Source organism: Topomyia yanbarensis, chromosome 2, assembly GCF_030247195.1.
Source record: "Topomyia yanbarensis strain Yona2022 chromosome 2, ASM3024719v1, whole genome shotgun sequence".
Classification (NCBI taxonomy): Eukaryota; Metazoa; Arthropoda; class Insecta; order Diptera; family Culicidae; genus Topomyia; species Topomyia yanbarensis.
In genome coordinates, this window is record NC_080671.1 from 35,139,313 (window position 1) to 35,162,244 (window position 22,932).

The following is a 22,932-nucleotide window of genomic DNA, read 5'->3' on the forward strand; positions in this document are numbered from 1 at the left end:
ACTATGTTGCGTTTCGGCTTCGCCTCATCAGAAACCGACACTAACTCATTGTCGGAATAGATTAGCGCCGGCTTGACGCAAATCCCTTAGGGGAAAATATAGCATAAAAATATCCACGCAAAAACAAATTATGAATCGATTCTAACTACCTGCCACTTTCACCTTTCGTACACTACAGAAAAAAGCCAGAATTAAAAATAGTATCTACAACATTCCTTCGGATATGTTCCAACAAGAAAAACACGCTTACTACGATCCACCCGTTTTTATTTTCCATTGTCATTAAATACCCACATCCGACGACCCCTTCCCCCGATAGCAAAAGCGAAGTTTGTGATAACTAAAACTGAAAGTAGTTGCGTCAAACGACGACACCCAGGTCAATGTTACTTTGGGAAAACCGACACATGGCAGTTCTACCGCATTAGGTTTCCCGTTTGTTTTTTTTTTTTTTGCTCGAATGTAGCTAGCTATTGCCACGTGCCTCATCGAGTTCAAACATTTACTCCGTATCTACCGCACACGGGTACTATGTTCCAGTGCCGCAATCAAATCACTAGTGATTTCATCAGGTGCCTGTAATGCAGCTTTCCGTTGAAAACGTTGGAGTGCAAAAATAACCTAAATTTCAGAATGAAATACGTTTGTTTTCTGAGATTTTAAGAAAATTTGTCACTGGGCCAGAAAGAGAAATTATCTAGACGAAAGACGTTTTCAGCAAGAATCTATGGTTTAGCTAGCTAGTCCTTCGTTTGGTGATGTAAATTAGCTTGAATTTTCACTGCGTAGCTGGTGCTGCAATGTAAGCTTTCTCATTTCGGATTTTTAGATTTGAAGTCTTCGGCAAAGTTTTAGAATGTTTAAAACTATGACAAGTTGTCGAAGATACCTAAACTCTATACCTATAAGGAACAAAACTGATCATTTGCGTCTATTATAGAAGTTTTTATGAATTTTCGACAGGTTTCAATAAAATATAAGCAAATATATTGAACAATATTGTTATTTTTAAAATCAGTTTTTTCGAAAAATTGCAAATTTTGGCAAAAAAATCATCGACGTTCTTTATACTACGTCCACACTACTAGTTAAAACGTGTTTTAACACTATCTTGATGACATTTTGCTTGTTGCTAATTATTATAACGTATTTTAACTCTGTATTGATTGAAAATTTCGTTGATGAAACACGGTTTCGCTAGATTTTCTGAACGTAGTGCACTTGCGCGAAGGCCGGAACATTTCACATTATGCTCCTGCAAGAACTTATTGAACCGTTGCCAATCGGAGGTAGGCTTTTCTTTATTAGCTTAGTTTAGTTGACATATTTTTCTTGTTTTCATCAGTAATCACAAAAGTTAGAAACACCGCTCGATTATTTTTCCTGGATCATCTAGCAGTAATTGCGGAGGATAGCGTACGTCGATTTTCTGTAATTATTTGTTAACTGTCTTCCAAACTAGTAATGTACGTTGAATTATTCGAAGCAAACGTGGAAGAAACAATACAGTTAAGAGCTCTGACACCGTTATAAAACTAATAAAATAGACTTGCCCAAGGAGTTTTTATTCTCAGGTGACACAATCCTCAAAAACGCCGATCAGCCATGTTGGTTTTAGAAACGACAGCTAACAACATTGTTTACTATTTCTCTCCATATGTTTGCTTAGATTTCAGGCGGTAAACAAAGTTGTTCGCTGTCATTTTCCTTCCCCGCAGTATGCTGCACGCTTACCTCACTCCTCACCTAGTTACTGCCAAAGACGAATCACCTTATAACTCTAAACACCTTGGACTTGCCTATACACTGGAACCTCCATTTTGTTACCGTCGAGACAATACAATTAAAATAAAAGAAAGCACAATTAAAATAAAGAATAAAAACCTATTTTAATCCACCTAGCGGTGCAATTGTGCCTTTCTCAATCATGAATCACGAGAATGTGTGCGTTGTTTATATTCATTAAAAGCTTTTAAATGCATATATTACATTTTATTATTATACATCACATGACAACTATATACAGAAAAATAAATCATTATTTGAGTTGCAAAATTTTGAAAAAGAAAAAAACAGCCACGGTAATATTGAACTGAAAAAACCTGTTTTAATCCACCTAGCGGTGCAATTGTGCCTTTCTCATTTCTCTAAACTATGGCACGGAGGCTTTTTATGTTCAACATAACTGTGGAAATGTCCTACGGTGTCGACGGTGAAACACTTGAAACAAAAAAATATCATACTCCATTAGCCTAATCAGCATTAGATCAATGTTATCTGCTTGCTAACTCATTTTGTCATGCGGGGATGGGTATGTGAGGAGGGCGAAAGTCCCATGAACGAACGACTCCCCAGCATAAATTGGTATGCTTTGTAATATAGTGGTGGTTTAAAGATGATGGGGTTGAAAGGGAGGGGTATGAGGTGGTGGTCTGAGGGGTGATTTAAGGAGATTTTTAAAGGAGGGGAGTGAACAGTAGAGGGGGGGTGTAACCCCTCTCCGTAAACCATCAACTACGCCCCTGTTAAAATCCAGAAACCTTATGCGAGTCGAAAAAAAAATTAGGTTGAAATTAGCCGGGATTATCGGTCCAGCCATCTCTGAGAAAAATGAGTGACATTATTTGACACATACGCACATACATACACACACACATACACACACATACACACACACATACAGACTTTTTCCGATCTCGACGAACTGAGTCGAATGGGATATGACACTCGGCCCTCCGGGCCGGGATTAGGTTGACGTTTTTCAGAGTGATTGCATAACCTTTCTATATGAGAAAGGCAAAAAGGTGCGAAATCGGCAGTCCCAAAAAGTCGATTTTTATGAAAAAAAAATTTTCGAGATAACATACAATCTCGACGTTTCATGCATTTTAAAGATGTTTGGCATCAAAAATACGAATTCGATTTCTGAAATTTCATGAGGTCCTCCCTTTGAAAAAAAAAAAATTGAGTTCCAGCTTATATGGGAATTTCATATGTGGCCGGACGATTTAGTCTATATTTCCGGACCCATATAAGCGATTCGTACGAAATTTTATAGACATCTATGGGGATATTATAGCTATCATTTGGGACTAAGTTTGTGAAAATCGGCCCAACCATTTCCGGGAAACTGATGTGAGTTCGTAAATTTTGAAAGATGGCCGCTTTTCCCGGGCACATCCGGAACCGTCTATGGTGGTCAATGTAGTCAACGAAAGTTTGGTTGGCCGTCGGTGACCTAGAACAGCAAATTGAAGTTGTTTGAGAGACATTTTAGCGAAAATTTTACCTTTTTTGCTTTCATCGGAGTATCGGTTTGAATCACAATTTGCTATGTGATCGCACGCCACAACCTGTAACTCCGGAACCGGAAGTCGGATCGGGATGAAATTAAATAGCCATTTGCGGGCACGCAATACCTTTCATTTGAGGCCAAGTTTAGTCAAATCGGTCTAGCCATCTCCGAGAAACCGATGTGACTGTTATTCTGAATTTAGATACTTCCGCCGGGGCTTCCGGAACCGATGATGGTGGCCAATGTGACCAAATAGACTTTGAATCGATGTTAGTGACCTAATACTACAAATCGAAGCAGTTGTGATCATATTTTGGAAAAATTTTCACCTTTATGCATTCATTGCAGAATTTATTAAAATAGACATTTTCTGCGTGTTCGTACTCATCACCCTGTAATTCCGGAACCGGAAGTCGGATCCATTAGAAATTCAATAGCAGCCTATGGGAACGTAACACCTTTCATTTGGGACTAAGTTTGTGAAAATCGGTTCAGCCATCTATGAGAAAAATGAGTGACATTTTTGGTCACATACACACACAGACGCACATACACACACATACATACATACACACACAGACATTTGCCGAACTCGACGAACTGAATCGAATGGTATATGTCACTCGGCCCTCCCGAGCAAACGGAAAGTCCATAATACCCCCATGCTCATGGGGCTTGACATGGGTGTTTGAAATGGGTTCAACCCATGAAAACACCATTACCATGGTCCGGTAGATCCCATATAAAATACCATATGTTGGTGTATTTATGGGTTATTGAGACCGTTTTATGGTGTCTTGATGGTTTGGGAATTTTGGCACGGACCATGTTTAAGGTCTTTTCAAGGGGCTATATGGTGTTTGAACCCATGAGTATTTGCTCGGGCTCCGGGCCTCCGTTAAAAAGTCGGTTTTCAGAGCAATTGCAATACCTTACTATTGAGAAAGGCAAAAAATGTTAAATGCTGCATGTTTAGGATTAAAATTTATAATTGTACACATTTTAAAAATATTAAAACTTACCTTAGCTTAAAATCACACTGCAGGAACAAAATTTATAAGAGAGATAGGGGATAACTAAAACATAATTTGTTAACACACAATTACAAAATACACCCCTGATGCTGTTACCAACGTAGAGAAAATGCGACGATTGTCGGAGTCGCATAGGGAATAAGGAAAGGGAATGAAAAAGGGAAAAACTTCTAGCCTGAAAGTAATTACTGCGGGTAGCAGAAGTGAGAATCCGCCCTGAGTCAAACCCGTGGGAACTGATCGGTCCGGAGAGACGATTTCGAGAAATTTATTCTAAAAATAATCAGAAAGGGTTGTGAGGCTATGTCTAGAGACTAAAGGAGAATATTTTAACAGCTTCGATTTATTAAAAAGAAATAAAAATATATGTCCCCATTTTGTCAGCCTAAACTACATCAAGGCTGATAACAATCGGGTCTTCGCTGTATTAGACAACCCTGACAATATGGGTATTTTTGAACGCCCTTGACATGTAGAAGATGAAAATGGACAGGCAACATCCATAAATGACGTAGCATTTTTTGAGTGATGTTAAACACCTCCCTCCATTTCGTCACAAACCTCTAAATACCCCCTGGTAATTACGTATCTTGTATCTTGTATTACGTATCCCCACTCCCCTTGTCAAAAATTTTTTAAAAAAATGACGATTGTCGTGATATCAGGTCAACTCCTATTCCCCTTTAAAAAAGCTACGTAGCATGACATGACCCCCTACCCCCTGTTGTCACACATCATCACAATATATAAAACTCCCTTATATAATGCTACGTCATTTATGGATGGACCCATATTTGGAACCTTTTTGAAATCCAATATGGCGAATTCCGATTAAGAAATATTTTGGATAACCCGAGCAATATGCTGCTTGCTGTTTGTTGCTTGATCTGTCTACCCTCTCCCGCGCTCTCGTGTGCGTCCATCTTCTTTTATTTTTAATTCGTTCATTTCACATGGCTCATAGTGGTAGCTTAACGGAGCTGTGGTACTTTTATATGTTTACAAAATGTAAAAAAATAATATTCGTTTATTATTGAACAAATATTGGATCTCATACGCGCAACTTTTTATTGCGAGCGGAGACCCTCTTTCACGGGGCGAAACATTCGTCTGCTGATGTACTGGTGTATTGCGTCAGAGGATCATTTTATTTTCGCTTGTTTTTCACGTCTAGGTCATCACCGTTGAAGCTGTCTTGTTGCCCGCGATCAGATGTTCTTCCCTGCTTCTTGCACTTACGGTTGACCAGTGTAAATCCGTCGTCATTGCTATTACCTCCCATGCCGATGTTACTTACAGTTGATTTTGGGGTGCAGTATTTAAATGAAAGTTTTTTATTCCATCACAGTAGTCATCATTTCGATTAACAGTCAAATATATCGCAGAAATTTATATAGGTTCTTTTGACTTCCTATCAGTGGCGTAGCCAGAGATTTGGTTTGGAGGGAGAGGTTATGAAAATCGGATTTTTTTTGCAAATACTAAAATTTAATATGAGCTTGATAAATTATTGAAAATTCAGAAACCTAAGTAGTCTAATAAATGTCGATCGATGCTACAAATAAGGAGAATCAACATGGAACAGTTTTAAAACCTCTATAGATTATTTTCTTGCATAATATGTCAATCATGGCAAAGATCTTTTAAAAGGGGATAAATGCTCGAAAAAAAAAATTAACGTTCAAGATCACCTAATTTAAAAATCCTTAACTTTGAAGGTTTGACACGTGTGAAAAGTTATCCAACATAAAATAGCGCATACTTGGTATAAACATTTTAGTGATTAAGTCGCATAGAGGTAATTATGTAGAAGTAACTCTTCAAAAATAGCAAGAGACTTGGCGCCTTCAGTAAACTTGTTGATAATGTCATTTTAAACATTTATATTTCTACTTAGTGGAGAAAAATTTAGGCAAAAACTATTTTTTTCTGGACTTAGAAACCATCATTGCGGGTTGAGAACACAAAACCTATAATTAGTTATAGAATTTGTGTTTCGAAAGACTTCTCATCAAAATCCGACACTTACTTAGTGACAGGACTAAGCTAGCGCCGAATTGATGCTATTACCAAAAACCGGAAACACTCTTTGTGTTTTTGGGCAAACCCCAAGTCCTTTTAATATTTGAGATTTTTTTAAAGCTAGTTCTCTTAAATATATCTTTTTTGTAAGCTTTAGAGACTCATACCTTGAATGCAATGTGAATTTTATGTTTATATACCGCAGAAGAGATTTTTCAAGTACAGTATTATTAGAATAACTAGTTGTAAAGGTTTTCTACCAATATATTTCGATACTCTGAATGTATGTTTGAAATAGCATTTTCGAAAACTTTGCTGAAGACATTAAATCTGGACCTAAATTTGTTTGAAGAGTAAATTCTCTTTAAAAACTTCTAGGTGGATTAACCACCAAAATTATTTTATTAGAAAATGGGTTTTGAAGTTCTTCAATGTGATTTAACATCGAAATTGTAGAGTTTCTAAAGAATGTGATCGTTAAAAACTTATCGAGCATTTATTTTACTTTTATTCACTATTCAAGCTCACAACTTGACAACGATTCCTAGTAACACGAAATTTTAGTGGGTCATTCAATTCAGCACTCAAATATACACCATAAATACACCAATCCTGCTTAGAGGCTATTCATATAATTGATAATACAACAAAAATCAAATGCTCATAAAACCGAGCCTAACCTGGTAGAGACAAACTGTAAACGTCATTTTTCAGCATTTTCCAACTAGTTTCCGAAATGTTATTCTTGTTATTACCCATATTAAATTTTTGTCTGAACTCTACGCAATCTTGAAAAAACACATTTTCAGCAAATGTTGAAATGTATGCAAGTTTTCGGTGAGCAAGTTTATATGTTTCATAGACATTCAACTTATTCAAACTTAGCTTCCCATTCCCTCTAATCGGTATTTTGCAGAATCTTTCCAAAAATGAGCTCATGATAATTCAGGCAGTTATTTTATTTTACATTTAAGTAAATTGACAACTATGGAATATCGGCTAAGAGATAAGTTACATGATCCCCTTCCCACAATTTTCCAAAAAACCTCATGATGCTTAAGACACAGTTCTTAATGTTGTGATCAGAGAATGTTCTTCCAAAAATCTTTTGTAGAATATTTAATTAAATTAATCAGCATCAATTAATTGTCTTTTCAATACAATTAATTTTGGTTTGGGGGGGAGGGGTTTAACACAGGCATTGTAGTTGTCCGTTCTCCGTACATTACGAGCCGTACCAGAGCAGACTTATACTTAAATGCTATGATTCAATTTATTTACCATGTATATAACATTAATTACTCGATTTTCCCAATTTTTTTTAAAATGGAGATCGTTTATCCCTCATCGTAAATTTTTTACAGCTCAAGTTTTTCGCAATATCTGCTCTGCGTTTCGCCACATCAAAGTTTTTAACGACATGTTAAATAGTTGGACGCAACCTTTGAACAATTTCAAAGATTTTATGAAGTGATTTAACTTCATTTTGGTGAGTAATAATTAGTTTCCGTCCCATAATGGCAGTTAGTTTACTTTTTTAACTATTACGTTAATTTGAGCAAATTTCTTAAACTAGTGTTGAGGAAACTGTGCCAATGAACACTTTTCTGTAGTCATAAAATCTATTTTTCTAAGTAAAACAAAAAAATAAAGAAATAACAGGTCTTCAATTACAAATTAATTGACTTTTCAAAAGTGTACGAATATGAAATTGTGCCATTTTCACACCAAGTTATGATTTTTTATGTATAGTGTACGGAAACTTGCACACTTTAGATTATAAATGCTAAGAAAATGACAGATGATGATTCTACTACCTGCACATTTACAAAACAATACCTATATTAAATAGCGCAAACATTTACGAAACAATATTAAACATATACACTAGAGATGTACGAGGGCCGTCGAGAGCCGCGCCGGGCCCCGGGGTTTGAAGTACTGACGGTCCCTACCATATATGACTTCTTATTTCAATATCGATTAGAGAAACTATACGGATGCAACCGTTTCAATTAAACTATTTTTTATGAATTTTTTTTTTGACGCGATTCAATGCGTTAGCTTAACAGAGTCGTCAGTATTTTAAACATGTAATAGATGGAAAACATAAAAATTAATAAAGGAATATTTGTGGCTGACCATTAGAATGACTTGCGCCCGACTTGCCATTGCAATTGGAAACCCTTTTTGCGGCGTTGCCATACAGTCTATATCGCCATCGTTCATGCTCCCTTGACGCACGTTAATGCTACCATCGTTAATAATGCCCAGAATCAGAGCTTAGCAAAATTGACATCCCTTCTTGAGCTTGAAGGAGAAACAAAATTCAATTCATGCCCAACACGATGAATCGAATGTTTGGTTTGTTTCCCTCGTCCTTCACTTTTTCGGTACAACGCATTCATGTTCGCATATGTTCGGTTTCAGAAGCAAACTGAATCTTGTTTCTATGCTAGCTCTGAGAGGGATTATCAAGTAAAAGTGCACCAAATATAGATTACGCAAGTCAGTTATGCTCGAAAATGTAAAAGAACTTCTGCCTTCAATCTGTCCACATAATAACAAATGAATGTTTTGGTTGGTGAATGAATTTATATTTCCTCTGCACTCAACCATTCGATTCTGCATAAAATTTCAGTCAGTTTGAAAGTGAATGAATGAGGGAAGCGTTGAAACTGAATATTGGTTTCAGCAAATTAATCAGAAATAGGCAACTGAATGTAAAATTTCGCATCACTGATGCTGCCTTGTTTCTTGTTGTTGGTACATGTTGTTGATTTTGAGGTGCTGGATGCAGCTATTGCAGTTGTCACTATGACCTGAACGAATTTTCTTAATCGGTTTCTGAACATGGTAAAATCGGTTTTGGAATCAATTGTTACATTTGCGCTGACATTCAGAGAGAAAACATTCCGAATGCGATGACTGGGATCCAACAGCGAAGTCTGAGAGAAAGAGTTTCAACTTTTGGTGGAAACTAATGGGTAGAATAAGGATCTAGTTAAATTCCCATATTTTTCTGCATCAAATGTGTACACTGCAACCTCCATTTACGAACCAAGCCGTAGTTCGTTTTTTGGGATTCAGATCGTAAAAAAAGTTCGCTTCACATTCTTATTAAAATTCGTTGGTTGAGCAACATTATCGATAACCCTAACAAAATGGATATTTCCGGAACGGGCTTGACAATTACATGATGAAAATGATGATGATGATGGTCCCACCTCATACCCCCACAAAGGTGTGAGCTGAACGATTTATCTAAAAGATAATTAATATTTTGATCCATAACAAAACCAGTTAACAAAAAGAAACGGACTGGTTCAATTTGCAGACATAGCTTTCCTTCAAAAGAACGTAACCAGATACATTTCGAATATTCCGCCAACAACCAGGGTCCATCAAGAAAATTTCCATTCCGGGAAGATACTTGATAGAATCGGGAATTGAACCCAATAGCTTCCATTTCCGATAATTCTCTGTAAGACTCCTCCCGCCTGACCAAGACATCGGTACTACCACCTGCTAAGGTGAGCAGTGACGAGCCTAGTGGCAGTGCAGAGTCCGGTCGAGTTATATCATCCACATCAGACCCCTTTATTGAAAGTTTCCTACCATTAACCCAAGGCAATCAAGGGATACTCCTATCCGAGAACATCCTTGATTGATCAGGAATTGAACCCGATATCTAGTAGTTATCAGAAGGAGTCATCAAGCCCCATACTCAACGAGCTAACTCCGTTATTACCACTATCGCAGCAATAACCGAACTTAACTCTATTGTCGAGCAAAGTCAACACAACTCCATCATCAAATCAGACCCTGATCACAACAAAAGTCTAAAAGCTTCGATTCAACCCGATGAGCTTTTAGTGCTGGTCACCATGTTCGATTTCAAGTTAGTCTCTATCTGCTTAGCGCGCGCGTGGCTCAGACTTTTGTAGACATCTCATTATTTTTTAATAGCTTTAATAAACAAGTAACAAAAATCCATCATCATCATAGCGAATATAATAACTTAGTGTGACTAAATGCAAATAATAGAAGAGAAAAAAATACAATCTTCGTGGTATTACATAGTTATTCAAATAACTCCAAAATATAAAAATTCAAAAAATCTGTCTACAAAGCAGATTTTACGTGTGAAATACATAGTGTTTTGAACTCCGCTAATGTTGCTGCACGTTTAATATGCCTAGGCATCGAATTGAAAAAACTTATTCCTTTGTACAACAAGGAGTTCTGTGATCTACTAAATAAAAAGTTTGGTGTTCTTGCATCCGACGCGTTTCTAGTGTTGTACCTATGCAAATCACTTCCTCTTTCAATTCGATCACACAAATATCGAGGCAGCATTCCATTAATAATTTTAAAAATGAACACCATTGTTAAGTAATAAATTCTTTGCTTCACAGAGAGCCATTGTAATGCGCTTAGCATGAAACTAGAGGAAGTGTATCTGTTACATTTTAAAATTAATCGCATGATTCTATTTTGCAATCGCTGTAACCTCAATATTTGTGTTTGATTGGCAAGAAACAAAATGGATGGGCAGAAGTCAATATGTGGTGAAACAATAGATTTATATAATAAAATTTTACTATTAATTGTTAAATCATTTTTCAGACGACACAATATACCATACTTTTTAGCAATCTTTTTGATGACATTGTCGATGTGAGACTTAAAGGTTAACTTGTCATCAATGATTATTCCAAGATATTTTAATTCACTAACGCGATCAATAGTCTCACCATTTATTTCAACGTTAACGTCAGGCCTAGTATTAGCCGAAGAGATGATCATATATTTAGTTTTAGCAACATTTAACTTTAATTGTTTAAATTTTAACCAACGAGCAAGGGAATGCAAATCTTCGTTCAAATGCGCTACGGCTTCATCTATATCCTTAGCTGCAATGAACAGAACAGTGTCGTCAGCAAACAAATTTAAGTCACAAAATCGTAAAACTCGCCTCATGTCATTTATATACATAATAAATAAAATAGGACCTAAGACACTACCTTGCGGCACTCCAAGAGGATTGCCGAGAGGACTAGATGCAAAATCGTTGAAACTAGTTTTCTGAGTTCTATCACATAAATAGTTTTCAAACCACTTATGCGCTATCCCTCCGATACCAAATCGCTCTAAAGTTTTCAAAAGTAATGGTCTCGAAATTGTCTCAAAAGCGCGTTTCAGATCCAAAAATACAGCAAAAATAGTCTCTTTAACCTCGATTTTCTCTTTCCATTTTGCTAACACTAGATTCAAAGCGGTTTCGCAAGAGTGTCCCTCTCGGTATCCCGATTGCTCCGGAATTAGCAAATTATTATTATTCAAATAACTCATCAGCTGGCCCTTAACAACAAGTTCTAAAATTTTCTCTAATGTGTGCAACATGTTAATGGGGCGGTACTCTTCGGCTTTATCCGTCCCAGTAACTTTGGGAATAGGAATCACAAGTGATTCCTTCCAAACTGTCGGCACGTGCCCCGTTTGTAGCGATTCATTTACAAGGTCCAGCAGATCGTGTCCGATGACATGAAAGCAATCCTGTATCACTTTTGCATTGACATTATCGATACCAGCCGATTTTCCCAAAGAAAAACAAATATCTTTCAATTGTTCAAAAGTGATTGGGTGAAATCCATCAAATCTACAGTTAATATTAATCGGCTGTGTTATTTCCGCAGGTTCACTGACCAGCTCAATACTTTGATTGATCAGTTGCACACTGTTAACGAAATAACTGTTCAATTTTTCAGCTATTATTTGCTCAGATTGTTCTTCTACCCCGTTAAAAGTTATGGACTGCGAGGAACTAGGTTTAGGTTTAATTAAATTCTTTAGGATTTTCCATAACTCTTTGCTGTTGTTTTGATGTTGATCGATCTTCCTTTGAATGTACTCACATTTGGTCTTTTTCAAAGCTCGTGAATAAATATTTCGCGCGTGTGTGTACCCATTCCAAAGACGTTCACTATTAGTTCTGCAAAATTTCTTGTACTTTTTATCCCTTTTACGTTTCAGGCGCAAAAGATCTAAAGAGTACCAGCTGTTCGAGTTATTTAAATTAATATACTTTTGAGAAACTAAACTATTTGTACACTCTTTTAACACATTAGAACAGCTGCCTTGTTATCCAAATTTCCATTCAATTCCGTAAAATCCAGGCTTCTCGAAACCAGTTGAGACATGGCTTGTTTCGAATATCTTTTCCAGCACATAATTTTAACTTTATCCTCCTCACGGTTTGGTTCACTCTCCAGCAAAATTGAAATTGTCTCATGATCTGAAATTTTACAATCGGCCTCTACATACGAATGAACCCAATCAAAATTGGAATACACGTGATCTATCAATGTTCTACTGTGTCTGGAAATTCTTGTAAACTCACTAACCGTTTGCTTGAAATTGAAAAACTCAGCCAACTGCTTCAACTGATTCGAATTTTGATCATTGAGCCAATCAATATTGAAATCGCCCGAAATTACATTAAGTTTACTTAAGTCAACGAAATTCTCCCACCAGTTTTCTAAAATTTCTAAAAACCGTCGATCGCTTGAACTAGGAGAATGGTATACTACTGCAAAATTTCCCATCTGCATGCCTCTTTCAACTGATATACCCAAGAACCAATTATTATCAACTGCTTCGTTTAACCGAACGTTGAATTTAATCGATTCTTTGGCGTAAATAGCAACTCCACCGGTATGTCTGGAATGAGATAGGCAAAAAGCAACTTTATAACCCGGAATGCTATACTGATCAAATGCATCAGCATTAACAATATGTGTTTCTGATAGAAAAACCAACAATGGACGTTTGTTTTCTACAAGATGTCGCATTGCAACAAAGTTTGTAGACAACCCAGCTATATTTAAACATAATATTTCAGACAGCCTCCCGTTTGTTAGTTGCTATTCACTCAACAAAACGTTGCTTTTTTTCGATTCTAGCAGTCTCCGATATACTGAACACTGCTTACTAAATGCCGCATGGTTTACGTCCAAATTCATTTTGCGTTCACTATTCTTTTTTATACAATTTACACATTTAAAATCAGTTGACGAGCATTCAGATGTTCTATGTGCTCCATTACATCTGGAGCATGTTTCTTTATTAACGCATCCCGTACTCTTATGACCAAATTCTCCACAGTTGAAGCAGCGCAGCACGTTAAAGGCCTCTAAAACAGAACACCTATCCCAACCAATGTTCACCGTACGGGCTGACATCAGGCCGCTATAAGTGTTCTTATCAACTTCAATTATAACATTGTATTTGTTATACTTGAAGCGTGGATTTTCAAAATTGGCAACAACTTTAACATAATCGACCGGAATGCCCTCATTCTGATTCTTTAATAAGTCAACGAAAACTTCCTCAGAGTATCGATCACTCATCCCCATTATTTTCAACTTCGGTTTACCGGGTATCGGTATAACAGCATTAAACTTTTCACCCAGATTGCTTACAATGTTTTCTTTCACCGATTCAATATTATCCCGAGTTGCACACTCCACAATAATCGAGCCATCTTTACCGTTTTTAAAGTTGCTAATTTTGTGCACCTTTGGATCTAATTTATTTTTTAATTCATTCCTCGTGTCGTCACTCGATTGCAACGGCTCGACTGGTTTAATCACAATGACCGGGCGAGCCTTACCTTTCGTTTGACTTCTAGTTCTAATTTTATTCGTCCCAGTAGCTCCCGACAAAACATTCGCGTAAGTAATTCTACTATTTTTATCAAAAACCTCGTCATTATTTCCATCATCGTCTATTTCAATTAACATCGGTTCATCTTCTTTATTCGTCAAAATTTTTCGTTTTCTACTGGGATTCCCGTCAGATTCAGAATGAACCTTCCTATTACTGAAATTCCTCTTTCTGTTCATTCCAACTAATTCAATTTCACGCTTAACATTTTCATTTAAACAACTTTTCAAATCTTCCAACTTTTTGGCAACACTGTTTTCCAAGCTAGCCAATTTACTCTCGAGAGAGTTGTTGAAAGACCTGATCAGTTTTTCTATTCCGTTTTCTACTGCGATGTTTATCTGTGCATCGATGTTTTTTCGGGCATCAGTGAGAGACTCAAAAATGGAAGCGAATTGTTCCATCTTCTTATTCAACTCAATGGATATCGAACTAACATCCTGCACACCAGAAGACTGATCTGATAAACACTTCGCACACTTGTAGCAAAGACTTGCATTATCTGCCACCCAATTTACCATGGCCTTTGTTAGCCCGGAACATTTTTGATGATATTTATCACCGCAAAAAAGACATACAACCAGGCCTTCGGCGAGACTGACCGTGCTCGTACACTTTGCACACAGGCCGCTCATTATAGGCAAATTAAACTACAGCTGGAGAAGCGGGACAATACCAAAGAACAATATAACACTGCGTCTTCCACTGCGGGCAAGCTTATAAAGCCAGCCGCAGCGAAATGAAATCTGAAAATCACAGAGCAATAATAGTCTGTATGACTACACACTATACTTATCTGAATGATATTTCGATTAGCAATAGGCGCCCACAAAGTTTTCAACGAAAAGTAAAGTGTTTCACACGATTTAACCGATTGATGTTTACGCACTCTTTCACACAAGTTACCATATTCACTTTCACAAAAGCAATGGATATTTGGTTCCTTTTTGAAATCCAGGATGGAGACTTCCGATTGAACAATAATCTCGATAACCCTAACAATTTGGGAATTTTTGAAACAGGCTTGACGAGTAGCTGATAAAAATGGTAGCTTGGAGCTGTTCGAACAATATCTGTATAAAATATGAGGGTATTTTTAAGCGGGTTTGACGAGTAGATGAGCGATGCCCTTTTGCAGGCCAATATTGCGTCTTCTGGTTGAGAAAAGTTTTCTATAATCATATCATTCGCATCACAAATCACTATACCTATATCTATTCTATGATTATCTTATTTCGAAAACGTCAATATTTTAGGTTATAATGATGTCGTAACTGGGATTCGCCATCTTGGTTTTCAAAATGGCTTCATACATTGATTTTCGTCATCTACTCGTCAACCCCATTCCGAAAATATCCAACTTTTATTAGCAACAGTTAGCTAAGAATATGATAAATTGTATACCACTTCATACTACATACTTTGAAAAACACTTGCGATAAATGAAACCAGAATGGTTCAATTGCACTGTTAAATGAATCTAATTGGGTTACGTTCACGTACTTCAGAAAACCATTGGAACGATTGGAACGTAGTTGATTGTAATATATTTGCAGTATCAACAGAAACAAACTTCAACAATTAAATTAAAATAAATTCAATTCAGTTTAAAATGCGGGCCCCAAAAACAGACCCGGGCCCCAGGGTAGTTGCCCCCCCTGACCCCCCCTCTCGTCGGGCCTTACGAATATGAGATTGTATCACTGTATCGGTTCTTTTGACTCCCTATTTTTGACGCTTTAATGTAAAAAAGGCAACTGTTCACAACGCAACCGAGTGTGCAGTCACTAACTCTCTAGCGGCATCATTGCAAATTACCAGAACCTGTATCCACTGGCCCAATTCCCCTGAACAAACATTACAATGTAATTGCAATGGTTTTCTTGCGAAAGCTGTCGGTCGTCAATCAGTCATATTACGAAATACACGGAGTTCCCCGTTAATGTTCCTGGTTCGAAGCACCACACGCCAAGGCAAGTAATCAATATCGAAATTCCCATCAGGCACGATAACAGTCGGTAATTTCCTCGATGTCCCTAATGGCACAATTTTCCAGCCGCATCGGAGTGGCTTTCCATTAATATTCTTTTGACATTCCATTATATTACACACTGAACTACTGGGAGTCCCGCTCCAGCTACTCGCAACTGTATGTAACATACTGTACCTATAGCGTACGTTATGAGGCTATGTGTCATGTCATGTCTAGGGAATTTCCCCAACAGGAAATCCTCACGCGACGACGACCACCGTTCAGTTATTTCATATGACCGAGTGCATGCCGAACGCTGGAGGACAATGTGAAACACACAAGTACACACACAGCGACTTTCGATGCCCCACACTAGATAATAGTCCACCTTGAATAATTCATCATAATTGATTTGACATATATTTTGAATAATTACTCGGGTGCTGGACGCTTTCGCTTTTTCCACCTTTCATTTATTACTGTCACGGCGTCAGTGAGACTAGCAACAGTAGGCTGTTCGCTCAGTGAGCCCTCATTATTTTGTTCTAGGAACTGACCTTGCTCTGTTTTTTTCACTCTCATTTCAGACTACTAACCAATGAAACCTGAAAGCTGTGGAATAATTTGACCTCGGAAAGTACTCGGTACTGTCACCGCAATGGAACATCATGGCCTGTACACGGACATATCGAATAGTTTCCCTAGCAACGGCGGAGTGCTGCCGAATACAAATGTAAAGTATCATCATCACCATCTACCGCAAATCCCACCCCAACCGCCACCGCAATCCAACAACGCCAACGGACAGGTTGGTAATCCACAGGTATACCTATCCCAGCAGCAGCAGCAGCAGCATCAACAACAGACAGGAAGTTACGGTCAGCAACAGCAAAAGGTACAAAGTCAGCATGTCGATTCAGACCCGATAGGTAGCGATCTGTATCAGGACGCTGCCGGCCTGTTCGATGCGACCAATGCTCTATGCAACAGCAGTAGTGGTAGTACATATAGTAACAATAGTAACAACAGTAACGTTAACAATAGTAAGAACGTCGAGTTTACGTCGCGAAAATTTGAAACCAATACAGGCGATAGTATTACGTATAATATCAACAATATCAACACAAATATTGTGAATAATATTAGCGGTAGCGGCTTAGCAGCGAACGGTGTTCAGGGAATCAACCCAGGGCAGGCCGCTATCACCGGTGGTCCAACGACGGATTTCCTCGGGAATACGCAGTTTGCGACCCCCGGTGGCAACGCCCAGATCTCGTTCAACAAGGAAAGTGATACGAATCCAACGATCATCAACATTAGCAATAACAATCATAATATTATGGCACCACCCTATCCGTATCCGTACCAAGCAAAGATCTCCGGAATGGGTGCATTGAACGAACTGAACACAAAGTTTGGTGTTAACCACGGTTGGGCAGCCAGTGCCGCTACGTCCCACTCTGGTGTTTCGGCCGATTTCGGCCACGAAAACACTATCATCAGTAATTTTGAAGCGAAAAATCCTAACAAATATCACACCAATCGTACAAACTATCGATATCAGCAGGACTTTGTTCAGCCTCCTAGCCAACAGGCGCAAACGGCTACACACTATCAACACAACTACGGTCTGTACCATCCGGAAGGAGCTCAGGCTACTTCGATTCCACAACCAAACGGTAACCATGGCTACGAACCCTACCCGCATATTGTGCGTGGAAAGTATACCTCGTTGGATGAAGCCAATCGCTATGGACGCAGCCATCAGCATCATTCAACCGGTCACTCACAGGTTCATCACGATCTTGTGTACAACGATCGGTCTCGATATGCAAACAGCTTTGCTGGTGGCTATGGACCACCAACACCCGGATACTATCCGACTGCTCAGCCTACGAACAAAAATATCCTGAACCCGAATGTGGAGTACTTCAACAATGGTTATATAAAACAAATGCAGTCGATGGGTCACCATGCGGCTAGTCCTTATGTGCCTACTCGACCAACTTATCCCCACCAAGGTACAACCATGCATGGCTATCACCAGCAAGGCTATCATTTAAACCACCAACCCACCTACGATGATCCATATCATCATCGGACCCGAGTTCCTACCATGCCCCATCACATGAATGATCCTCACAGTCAACAACCCTACGCAAACTACCCGAACCACGTCGGCACTCACGCCTATCCACCGAACCACAAGCTAACCTTCAGCAAAACAACCAACGATTTCTACACCCCTAACATTCATCCCCATCCCTACAACAATCCTTTGTCGCATCCGCAAACCCCCACAACCGTGCGTCACACACCCCACTACAGCATTAAATACACCTCGCAAACCATCGTCCCGCCGCACAACCAATCAAAACCGATCTCACATTCGAGTATGCCAGTTGCTGGCCAACAACCTCCCCAAAAATCCTCCAACAGCTGCTACTTCGATACCCCGAACCCAATCATCGACATGAATCACCCGCTGGTCGATCTGGAGGAACAGATCAACAGTGTCAAGATTCTGAAAACCAATCGTGAAGGTGCCGTCGGTTATGAGAACAGTCACGCGCTCAACTACGACTGTCAGCAAAAGTATCTGATGAACCACTACCTGCATTCGAAGACTACGTCCGGACCCGGAGGAGGATACCTCCCGAACCACCCCACCAATCCAACCAATTACGGTTACACCACGATGGAGCAGCTAGGACTTGGTCCACGTAGTTTCGTGTTGGATGAGAATCTGAAGGATAAAAATCTTCGCGATTATCTGAGTAGTTGGAATGAAACGGAAGAAGAGGATACCAGTGGAGGAGCAGGAGGAGGAGCCGCCGTCGGTATTGGTAACGCCGAAGCAAAGGAAACCAATAACAACCATCCAACCCACCTGAACTTTGAATCCTGTAAATACCTGGAGGAAGCCCTGGACCAGCAGCTTCCTCCGCTGTACAGTGGAGTGATCGTAGCGAATGTGCAGAACGGAGGACCCCTGCCGGATATCCTTGTCGATCTGGAAAAGACCAAAGAAGAACTGAAGACTGGCCAGGAAACGACCGAGGTGGGCGAAAAGCTGTACATCCTGGAGACGTACGATGTGCCGCACTCGGAGCTGAACAAGTACAAACATCTGAACGTGATCAACGAGTTACCGAAAAATGTCGTTCCAATTCACGACAGTGCCGACTCGCTGAAGTTTTTGGAGGAGATTGAGTCCAACCGGGATAAATACTATCAGACCGAGCTGGAATCGGAGGTGGTGTATGAGGAACGGAAGAAGGACGAGGAGAAGAAGGAAGGACAAGCGGTTGCCGGTAAAGGTGTGAAAGAGCAGCAGAAAAGAGTTGGCGAACCTGTTTTGAAGACGGTGGAGAAGGAGGCGGTAAAGAACGATAAGCCGGTTGCGGAGGCAGTTGTAGAGAAGGATAGGAAAATAACTGAAAGCGGAGAAGATGAAGCTTTTAAGGTACCTCGTTACGTTCCGAAGTATCGAAAGCGTAGACATTACTACCACGACTATCCGCGATTCCCGAAGAAGGCCCGGCGGTCGAGCATCGAGGAGTTTTTGTACTCGGATGTACCGAAACCGAAGCCAGTGGCTTTAAAGAAAAATCCGAAGAAGCTGCTAACGCTCTGTGTGGCGTCGCTGAATTCGCGAGTGTTTAGACGATACGCAAAGGAGGATATCGCAAGAAGAAAGGAAGCAGCTGCGGTGAAAGAAATGGAGTTGACACGGAGCGTTGAATGTTCTGAGCAGACAGTCGGTATAGAAGAACTACCGGAGGAAATAATTGAGAAGGTTAGCGAAACTTCGAATGCAGAAGTTGTTGAGAAACTGGCAGCTGAATCGCTTGAACTGAACGAGAATATCCTCAGACAGGAGTCTGATAACAGCACAAAGCGATCAGAGGAATCTGAAGAAATCGGTGAAATTGAACCGAAAGTTTCTGAAACAGCGTGTGGACAAACAGATGAACAAGTATTAACTGAAGCAGTGGAAATGAGTCAACAGTCTGCTAACGAAGAACACACGAAAACGTCAGTAGACGAAGAAAAAGTTTTATCTGACGCTTTTGAATCCGAAACGAGCGAAAGTCAGACTACACTTGCAGAGGAGCAAGTTCCATCGCCAGCTAAAACTCCTACCCTGGATATCAACGAAGAAGACCCTTTAACAGCGGAACCAGAGGCGAAAGACGAATCGGAAACGTCCAACTCATCAGACAACAACATCACAGAATCAATCGATCTAACCGAATCGGATGTGGACGACGATGTGTTTGAAGAATCTCCCGCGGAACTGAAGAACAACTTGGAAAATAACAAAGTTTCCGTAATCGTCGACGAAGCGAGGTCATCAGATAGTTCAACTTCCGCTGACAGCTCATCGGAAGATGACTCCGATAGTTCCGCTGAAGCAGATGCCGAAGACGCTTCCGCTCAACCGAAACCCAAACCCGAAGCGCAACAGGTATCGGTAATCCAGAAGCTCGAATCGATAGAATACTGTCCAGCTGACGATATCGAGGAACCGACTCCGATATTCAACGCACTATCGCTACGTGAAATCGCGAGCGAGGCATTCGAGCGATACCATCTACTGTACGACTACCAGCGTGTTCCGACGCTACGGAAGTTGTGCTACGAGTTTCTTCTTGAGAAGAATCTTCTACCCCAACCAGAATCGCTGCAGAGCATATGCGAACGATTCATCTGCAACAACCGGCAGCTATTCATCATCGAGGAGATCCGGCATCAACCGGAACGGCTGCAGGACATCTGTCAACGGGTGGTCAACGAAACCAACATCATCATTGACGTGAACAATTTGTGTATCTACAGCGGCGAGGAACTGTTGGAGCAGGAGAAGGAGGAACAGGAAGGTCGTGTGTTTATCGTGGAAGATGGACACGGAACGATTGCGGATCTGCTGAGGGACAGCGAGGACATGGAGGCAGGAATGGTGATAATTCCGGAGGAAGCTAGCGAGGAACATGAAATATTTCTCGGATCGAAAAATGGTGGCGAAAGCTTACAGGTGATAATGGAGAGTCAATCGTTCTCGGATAGCGAGAATGAGATCTACAAGAAGGTTGAACAGGAAATTGAGAAGATGATGACGACCAGTTCGGATGAGGAGGATGAGGAAGCTAAAAAAGCTCCCCATGTTGTTAACGAGGAAATATTGAAGCATGAATTCTTTTCGTTCGTTGAAGAGGACGGCTGTATTCAGTACGAGGAGGTTATTCCTGTAAACAAAGAAGCTTACCGGAGGGACAGTCTGATCAGAGATTTGAGGGAAAAGTATATTGTTACGAAAGGGATGCTGTTAACGTGTAGGTTGAAATTACTTCGGAAGTACTTGTGTTACCAGCGGTTTATTACAACAAAGGACCAAAGAGTGCTGTCAAAGCGAAGATTTTTCAGCAAACGTCTGATTTGTTTACGGAAGAAAATTGCGGCGATGAGCCGACGGGCTGAAATCCTTGAAGACAGTGATAGCAACAGTAGTTCCGCATCTAGCGTTAGTAGTTCGAGCAGTAGCAGCAATGATAGTTCATCAAGTTCCGCTAGTGGCAGAAGCTCAGCGACTGAGGAAATGGTTACGGAAACCGAAATTATGGAGCGATCCTGTGAAAGTCTATCAGAAGATGCGTCCAATCAGTCGGAAAGTTTCGTTACCGAACGACTACTTGAAACCAACAACAATCAGCTAGAAGCTGAAGTGGAAACGAAACCGGCCCACGTAGAATCTCAGCAGCCTACCAAAGAGGAAGACAGTAATAGCAATAGTTCGGATAGCAGATCACGGGGCTGCCCTCGTCGAACCCTGAACATTCCACAGTTGATGAAAAAGAAGAAACTCAGTTTCGAGGAAAGCTTGCTAAACATTGAACAGATGTACAAGAAAACCGGTAGCCCAACACCCACGTCGGAAAGTTCCAATTCGACGAACTCTGCACCTGCAACCAGAAAGCGTCGCTATTCAACCAACTGCCGTCCGAACGTGATCGTCAACGTCAACAACAATCGGGAAGCCCCGAAAAAACTAATCATTCCGGCGTACAAAATTTTCGACCAAACATTAGCCATCGAGGGCACTGCTGCGCCAAGAACCTACAGCCGAACGGTAAGCAGAAGCAGTAGCAGCAGCAGCAACAGTAATAGTAATTGTAACAACGCCAACAATAAACTAGTAAACAGTACCCAGCGAAGCAGTGGATTAATTCGAGTTAACTACCCGAACAAACCATCACAATCGAGCAAGATCGCAGCAGGCGGTGGAGCTGGTTCACGAGCGTGCCTACTGCCGATCACTAATGGCGGACCCTGTCTCGATCGACGCGTTCCCTTCGTCCGGCTAGAACGCATCGATTACGTGGAAAAGCTAGCGGAAAAGTATCGCAAACAACAGCAGCAGCAGCAATTTTCGAAGCAACGGCAACGGCGGAAATCGACCTTCACTTAGACGTCGCCAGCACCGTTACTAGTTACTAGTTTAGAGTGTAATCGTCGCGGACGTGAACATGCCGCGTGTGTTGCGTGTCCAACGTGCTTATCAAGGGCTGTTTGTTTCTGGTTATAGTTTTGCAGTGGCAAATTGTTGTTGCCCTACCCCCGCAGCTGGTACTGTCGTTTCGTTCCTACATTATAGAGTTTGATATCGAAGTCTGCCGGTGGACCGGGTGGGCACCTCGTGCGTCGCCTTGGCAATGATTTTGTTCGCATTTAAGCTGCCACCGCGCGAGGCCGTGGTGCGGAAAATAGGCTATTTTTCTGCTCGACCGTGGTTTGATTGAGCATGTCAATTCGGTGGCTGCGTGCAAATTCTGTATCGTAGTTGGCATTGAAACCGCTTCATCCACACACCGGTGGTATCA

The 22,932-nt window shown here is 40.2% G+C and overlaps 1 protein-coding gene across 1 annotated transcript in view; it reads left to right on the top strand.

Annotated features, from left to right (window-relative positions):
- LOC131679417 (uncharacterized) overlaps positions 1 to 22,672 on the top strand; it is a 183,377-nt gene extending 160,705 nt beyond the window's left edge. The window contains exon 3 of the mRNA XM_058960148.1: positions 16,639 to 22,672. Within this exon, the coding sequence (XP_058816131.1) occupies positions 16,710 to 22,520 (5,811 nt within the window). The 5' untranslated portion in view covers positions 16,639 to 16,709 and the 3' untranslated portion in view covers positions 22,521 to 22,672. The remainder of the gene's footprint in view (positions 1 to 16,638) is intronic.
- Positions 22,673 to 22,932: the final 260 nt, after the last annotated feature.